The sequence below is a fragment of the Dermacentor silvarum genome, chromosome 4 (assembly GCF_013339745.2).
Source record: "Dermacentor silvarum isolate Dsil-2018 chromosome 4, BIME_Dsil_1.4, whole genome shotgun sequence".
Lineage (NCBI taxonomy): Eukaryota > Metazoa > Arthropoda > Arachnida > Ixodida > Ixodidae > Dermacentor > Dermacentor silvarum.
The window spans coordinates 84,088,865-84,096,856 of NC_051157.2; the positions used below are offsets into that span (position 1 = coordinate 84,088,865).

At 49.4% G+C, this 7,992-nt stretch overlaps 1 protein-coding gene across 1 annotated transcript; it reads right to left on the bottom strand.

The window, feature by feature from the left end:
- Nucleotides 1-1,435: 1,435 nt before the first annotated feature.
- On the bottom strand, nt 1,436-6,829 carry LOC119450331 (dolichol kinase). Its single transcript, XM_037713764.2, has 2 exons — nt 4,787-6,829; nt 1,436-1,549 (listed from the first exon to the last, which is right to left on the bottom strand). The coding sequence occupies exon 1, from the start codon at nt 6,478-6,480 to the stop codon at nt 4,954-4,956; it is 1,527 nt and encodes a 508-aa protein (XP_037569692.1). The 5' UTR covers nt 6,481-6,829; the 3' UTR covers nt 1,436-1,549; nt 4,787-4,953.
- Between the last annotated feature and the right edge of the window lie 1,163 nt (nt 6,830-7,992).

Sequence of the window (7,992 nt, forward strand, 5' to 3'; positions counted from 1 at the left end):
GTAGAGGATCCCCTTACAGCATCATTGTACATTGCAGAGAGCATGTGGAATATGAAAACTTGTAGCCCACACAAGTGTTATACTGCAGGCTGCTGGCACAGAAGGTTCAGAAACCTTGTTGGCCCAGGAACCTCCTATAAAGTCCATTGGCCTTAAAGTTTTGCACTACACTATGTTGAAAAGCCATGCAGAGAATGAAACTGGCCGCATTGATGGCTGCCTTTCACCGACATCTTCTGCTTTACCTCAGCCTCCTATTGGCAGTTTAAAGAGAAAGAGGAGTCAATCACCAAGTGCAACACCCAGCAGTACTGTCAAAGTGGCTAGTAGTGCAGGAGCTGACTTGGGCACACTGCAGCAGTGCATCTCTGCTGCATTGCTGCAGCCATCATCGAGTATTTTGAGCAATAAGCCTTTGAAAGATGAAGTGCAGGAGGGTGTCACGACGGTTTCCATGGGAACCGATTCAGATAGCAACGCAATGCTAGTGAGTGGCAGCACAACTCAGGGGCAGGCCATCGTCTTTTCAGTTCCAGATATACGGAAGAGAAAGCAGACTATTGCGGTCAAGCTCCCACCCAACATTGTCACCACAGGCGATACTCAGACAGCAACTGTTTCTTCGTCGGGCTTACCAGCACATGTTCAGAAGAAAAGGACAAAAGGACGGAAGCCACCTGCCAGCGCCACAAATGCAGATACAAGCACAAGTGCAGCACACCAAAGCAAGGAGCAGGAAGAAAAAAAAAACCCTACTCTGCCATCGGGACAAAAGACCAGTCGTACTGGTTGCGCAATAATAGACAAGTTGGCCACTATCGACAAAGCCCTGGCCATACCAATAACCAGACAAGACGCCACACTTGCCAATGCAAGTGCACCAAAGTCCAAGAGAAATGCAAAAGCACCGGGGCGACGTGGTAAAGGCTGCACAAATAAAAAGGTGAGAATGCCCCGGAAATGGCGGCAGGCAGTGCCAAGAAGAGAAGTGAAACAGGCTCGGTGCAGAAAAAGAAAAGGTATTGCTCAGAGTGAGCAGGTAGTTCCAGACACCTTGCATCCTGTCCTCAGCCCCACATCCAGTGAGCTCAGCTCCATAAGCTCAAAACCAAGCAAAAGCAGCTCATCGGGCACTTCCAATAATGCAGCCGGCTCTGACTCTACTTGTAAAACCAGGAGTTCTGCCTGGCAGTCCTTGAGCAGCTGCAAGTCTGCTCAGGAATATGTACAAATTATAAACCGTCTCTTCCCAAGGGAGGAGAGTGGGAGTGGATTCCCTGGGTACCATCCTGTTCTTGCAAACCGTCCACCTTACAATGGGGACAAGAAGTCATCTGTGATAGCACCAAAGCGTAGACGGACGACTGAAGTGACTCCTGCTAGGGAGACAACTGAAGCAGCTCCTGCTAATGCTAGCGTAGAGCTAGAGCGCTATGTCTCCGAGTTGTCTGCCTCCACGGACGTTAATCAGTATGACAGTGTTCTGTCAGAATTGTTTGATCGTGTTGCGTAGTCATGTCACGGCACCGGTTTATTATTTCTTTTCCGCCTCTTAAGATGTTAAGGGGTGTCGTAGCAGTGGCTACTGTGCATTATTGTAAATAAAGTACATAGTTCATGTCTTTTTATTGCAAAATAGCCTTGTATTTATTCTTGTGCTAGATACTGAATGAACGAACCTTTATTTCCCTTTTTAAGAAAGGGGAGGGGCCGGGGGGGGAGAGAGGGAGGCCTGTGTGCTCCAGTCTTGGCACCTTCTGCTGCCAGACGTCCGCCTACCAGTCGTGGTAGGCCTCTGCTACCTCCTCAGCCCACCTCAGGACTCGGTCCTGCAGGGTGGGATCGGAGCTGCGCAGGGCAGTCTCCCACAGCTCCTCGCAACTAATTAATGGTTTGAGGTTGTGGTGGGGATATTTGATTGGGCATTTCCACATGATATGGGAGAGATCTGCTGTCTGGATAGGGCAGAAGCGACACTTGGGTGTCGGGAAAGAATAAGTGCAAAGTGCGTGGGGTAAAAAAAGTGCGAGTTTGTAGTTGGCGCCACAATATTTCTCTCTGGCGCGTGCTCAACACAGAGAGAGGTGGATACATTAGGCATTGGTGTTTGTAATGTGTGCAAATTTCATGGAATGTGATGAGTGTGTCTTTATTGGTCTGTTGTTGGGAGTCATTGGGTTCTAAGGTAAGGCCCACATTTCCGTCCACTCGGTCCGTGAATCCTTGAGCAGCGGCATGAGCCATTTCGTTGCCTGGTAGTCCTTGATGTTCTGGAGTCCAGATGAGAGCGATGTAATTTTTTGGCGGGTGAGCGACTAGTAGAGAGTGCGCGAAGTTTGTAATGTAGCCACTACTGAAGTTCCGGATTGCAGTCTTCGAGTCACTGATGATGACATCGCAATCAGGTAGCCCCGATGCGAGTGCAATAGCTGCCTCTTCTGCGTCGCCCGCTGAGGTGGTCTTGACTGATGCTGAACGAAGTGTTGCCCTGCTTGTCTACGACCGCTAGAGCATAACAATGTTTAGTGTTATAGGCTGCGGCACCCACATAGTAGACTCCTTCCGCCTGTCCATAACTGCGTTGTAGTGCCTTGGCTCAAAGTTTCCGGCGTTCGATGTGAAATTCGGGGTGCATGTTTCTGGGTAGGGGTTGAATGTGGTATTGGCCGTGTATGTTCCGAGGAAGTTGATGTCGCTTGTTCTCGTTGAGTGGTGGAGCGTAGTGAAGTTGTCTCAGGATGTCACACCCAGCTTCAGTGGTGGAGAGTCTGTGATATTGCGATGATAGATGTGCTTCGGCTAATTCTTCAATGGTATTAATTGTGGCTGTGGCCATCACCCTTTGTGTGGATGCTCTCATCGGAACACCAAGAGCGACTTTGTGTATCTTGCGGATCAAGCAGTTTACAGTATCCGCTTCCTTCCTAGAGAGTGAAAGACATCGGTAGTGCGAAGGTGATTTTGCTTAGGACAAAAGCTTGGATGAGCTGAATCAGTTCCTTCTTTCGAAGCCCTCCGTGTTTATTGGAGATCCTTCCTATGAGGCGTAGCGTGTTATTTACTGTTGTTTGTAGTGCTTGCAAGGTATGCTGATTTGCTCGGTTGCCTTGAAGGTGAAGTCCTAGCACCCTTATCCTGTCTACCTGTAGTATGGAGTGCCCTTCAACCGTGAGTTCGATATTCGGGGGCGATGTCCTGAAGCGTCTCGTGGGAGGCAGAAGGAGAAACTCTGATTTGGTGGGGGAGTACCTAAGGTACAAGTCATGACCTACACGTTCAATCTGGTCAGTGGCTGCTTGGAGGGTGTCTTGGATGTGCCCGATCGAACCTCTGGTCATCCACAGCGTAATATTGTCCGCGTACAGTGTGAATTGGAGGTCGGGAATCTTCTTGAGAGCGAAAGCTAAAGGTCGCATAGCCAAATTGAAGAGGAGGGGGAGTGTACTGCCCCTTGGGACGTACCAGTGCTTCCTAAACGTATTTGATCTGATTGTTCGCTGCCTAATTGGAGCGTTGCAGTGCGCTTCGTGAGGAAGCTGCATATATAGCGGTAGATTCGCTCTCTGCAGTTTATACTGTTAAGTTCGCGTAGAATGGCCAAGTGGGACACATTATTGAAGGCTCCCTTGAGGTCGAGGCAGAGCAACGCTTTTGTGTCACGTGCGTCGCTCGGTTCAATAATGTCTTGTTTGAGCCTTAGCATGACATCCTGCCAAGAAAGAGACTTGCGAAATCCAGTCATTTCCTATAGGAACAAGCGATTATCTTCGATGTATTTGGAGAGGCATAGGTGGATTACGTGCTCCAACATCTTCCCTATGCATGAGGTGAGAGAGATGGGACGGAAGTTATCAATGTGAATTGGCTTATTCGGCTTGGGAATGAAGATCACCTTGGCTGCTTTCCATTGTTGGGGTATCTTGCCCTCTTCCAGACAGTGGTTGTAATACTCGGTGAGTTTGCGTATGGATTGCTCATCGAGGTTGCGAAGCGTCTTATTTGTCACAGAGTCTGGACCTGGTGCCGTAGTGGTTCGCACATGTGCTAGATACTAACCCCGCTGAGACAGCACCAATGCTTTAATTTAACATTGAAAATTGTCATTGCAAAGCATACAAGGCTGTCATCATAGGGTACACAAAAACTGGAAGTGCTAAATTGTCCACTTGAGTTGTAAATGATTCAAGGTACGAGTCTAGGCAGAGCACCACCATTAACAATAGTGTGTTCAGGTGCCACACAGTTGGCAGTGCCAAGAAGAGAAGTGAAACAGGCTCCGAGCAGAAAAAAAAGTATTGCTCAGAGTGAGCAGGTAGTTCCAGACACCTTGCATCCTGTCCTCAGCCCAGCGTCCAGTGAGCTCAGCTCCATAAGCTCAAAATGCAGCTCATTGGGCGCTTCCAATAATGCAGCTGGCTCTGACTCTACTTGCAAAACCAGGAATTCTGCCTGGCAGTCCTTGTACCAATATGTACCAATTATAAACAGTCTCTTCCCAAGGGAGGAGAGTGGGTTCCCTGGGTACTATCTAGTTCTTGCAAACCGTCCACCTTACAATGGGGACAAGAAGTCATCTGTGATAGCACCAAAGCGTAGACAGACTGAAGTGACTCCTGCTAGGGAGACAACTGAAGCAGCGCCTTCTAATGCTAGCGTATAGCTAGAGTGCTATGTCTCAGAGTTGTCTGCCTCCACGGACGTTAATCAGTATGACAGTGTTCTGTCAGAATTGTTTGATCGTGTTGCGTGGTCATGTCACGGCACTGGTTAATTATTTCTTTTGCACCTCTTAAGATGTTAAGGGGTGTGGTGGCAGTGGCTACTGTGCATTATTGTAAATAAAAGGACATAGTTCATGTCTTTTTATTGCAAAATAGCCTTGTATTCTTGTGCTAGATGCTAACCCCGCTGAGACAGCACCAATGCTTCACAGTAATTTAACATTGAAAGTTGTCATTGCAAAGCATACAAGGCTGTCATCATAGGGTACACAAAAACTGGAAGTGCTAAATTGTCCACTTGAGTTGTAAATGCTTCAAGGTACGAGTCTAGGCAGAGCACCACAATTAACAATAGTGTGTTCAGGTGCCACACAGTTGGCACAGCCACAAACAGCAATGGGAAGTAGAACCCAAACTGTGCGACAATAGCGGCAAGTGTCCCCTCCACAGTCTTAGATGTGCCGGGCCACTGGTGTTTTCCAAGCTTTGACCCAACAACTGATGCTGCAGTATCCCCTATGCCAAGAGCTACTGTACCGCTAAGTAAAACTGGCATTTTCTCCGGGTCTCCAAATCGTCCCGGAAAGAGCAGTAGGGATGCAGCACACCCAATGAACAGGTAGGCGGGTGTCAGAATGAATGCTCCGACATCTTTTTCGTCAACAAACATGGCAAAAGCACTCTGTATGCGCGGCCCTACTGGTGGAATCGACAACGTCCTAAATACCTCAAGGAGCACAAACACCCCGAGAATGGCACCACATGCAAGGTACATAAGGTCTGGATCTAATATTACTCCTGGTAAAAACACTGACACAATTACTGCGTGGAAAACTTTACGCACCACAGTGGAACTTTCACTGTAGTTTGCAGTGTACCAGTACACAAACAGTCCAGCTATTACCAACATGATAATCCATGAGACCATAAGACAAAGTCTCGTGTAGCTACTGAAGCAGTGGTATGCAAGCCAGCTCACGGGTTCTGCATTGACCATGACACTGCACAGAGGATAGACGAGCAAAATTGCCGAGGTAAAAAGTCCCACATAAAACCCCGTCGGTTTCTGAAGTGCTTGTATTTTGGTTACTGCTGCCACAAACAAAGCAAGACTGAACAGTCCCGCTTGAAGGAACCCGGCAGAGGCAGAACACTTGAGTTCACAGCGGTCTCTGTAGACGATGTTGCACGCCAGGCTGCATCCGGAAACAGCGACGAACGTAGTGATCCCTTGGCAAACGAGCAACAGCTCGCCGTGAGTGAACGACTTAGGCGAGTAAGCCGGTAACGACGTCACGAGATAACTGAATGTCCCTGCTGTAGTCACTGCGGCCGCTGCACTCAACGGAAAAGAAACGCTAGTCGCCGTAACGAGTAATGTCGTGGTCCATACAGTCGAAAGGGCATATATGAACATGTTTGTGATCTTAAAAACGACGGCAAGAGACAGAACAAGCGCTTGACTGCAGACCACTTCGGCGAAGGTGTAAACATCGCCGTGCTCGTAGCTATTCCCAGCGGTGAGCAAGGAAAAAGGCAGGAGGAGGCTCAGCCACAGTCCGCTGTCGGCGTGTGGCCTCTGGTTGAAGTCCGGTAGTTCAGACTGCTGCCAGCGCAGTAGGAGGAGCAGGATTACAAGAACAGCCACCACAGTCAAAGACTGTGCGATCATGCCGAGGAGAACAGCGGTCAAAGCCACGCCGGTAGCAACGACGAAGTGTTCCAAGCGCATCCGCATTCCTTGGCTTGCGTCAGTCATGGCCACACCTTTTGTAGTAGCTGTTTCTTGACTACGTTCTGGAGCTGCTCACGGGACATAGGAATTCACTGATTAGCGCGTCCAAGAATCAATGCGCAGCTGCAGCAGGAAAACACGAGCACGACAATTCACCTTCCGTCGGCGACGACTTGGCACGGGAGACGCCACGTGTAGATTTTACAGCACACATCGTAATGCATCGTTTGTACTCATTGCCCATTTAGGTAAAAGCCGGGGAAAATCCAAAATAACGAAGTAAATGGCAGCTGCGAGGGCGGTGGCGGGGAAACTTCGACGCAATCGCTACAAGCCAAACAGAAGCCCAGCGAAACGAAACTAGAGTGTACTAGATTGGGGGAGTGGGTCCAACGAGGGCTCTTGGCTCTGCACTGAGGCATTAGTAAGTAAGTAAGTAAGTGTGTGGTCCTGATCCCTTTTGACGCAGGGCAGGCGTTTGTCAAACGCCACAGGATATGTAGAAAAACAAGAAAGGAAATAAAGTGAGGCGTATAAAGTAAAGAGAGGAAAAAACATAAAACACAGTTCGTCACTGTACAGTGCACTAGTAGTCACAGTCTTTGAGGCCGTCTGGTTGGTCCGGTTCACTGTTCACCAGTCGTCTCAGACATCACCAAAGTCAGCACAATCCGATCCACTAGCCATGCCGGGATCTGGTGGGCGCGTCCCCCGCGTCCCATCCAACCGTGTTGCCGCTTCGTCGGTCGCGATCAGCTGGAGACGGCAGAGGGTCGCGCATTTGGCGTGGCCTGCATCGGTAACCAGCCGCAGCCAGGGTTCACTGTTGCTGTGATGAGGTGGCTGTAGGTGGAATGTCAAAGGACTGTTTGCACCTGCCCTGACGTTCCCACTGCTCTAGCCGGGTCTTCGTGGCTTCGGCGCGTGCAGCTCGCTCCTCCTCGGTGTTACCGGTCAACGCCAGGCTCTCGGCCAGGGTACACGATCGGGGGTCTGTGGGAAGTCTCGGGCATTGCTGTAAGACGTGGAGGAGGGTTTCACTTGCGCACCACATAAGTGACACGTCGGATCCACGCCGAATAATTCGTGGCGGCGTTGGTTTGTGAGGAGAGCGCCGGTGCGGGCTTGAAACAGTAGGGCGCTGCCTCTGTCTCCTCGATAGTGTGTTGATGGGCACGGTTCCAGCTTGTGTTGGTGATAGAGTGCCAGGCTTTGTTTCTTTGCTACTGCCGTGCGCCATATTGATGTTTCGGCTTCATTGATTTCTTTGATGACTGCCTTGCGCCACTCTGTCTCTGTTTTAGTTTCGTGGTGTTTGGAGTTTTGGTTGTATTTTGTGTTTAGGGATGTGTATTTCCGTATCCAATCCGTCTTGATGTTTTTGTATCTTAGGTGTAGGTATATTCTGCGACTGTAGCTTGTGTTTGCCATGAATTTTAGTCTGCCGGCGTATTGTAGTTTGGATCTCGCTTCCCTTGCCTCGTACGAGGACCAGCTCATTTCCCCGCTTACTGCTGCATTAGCTGTAGCCATGTA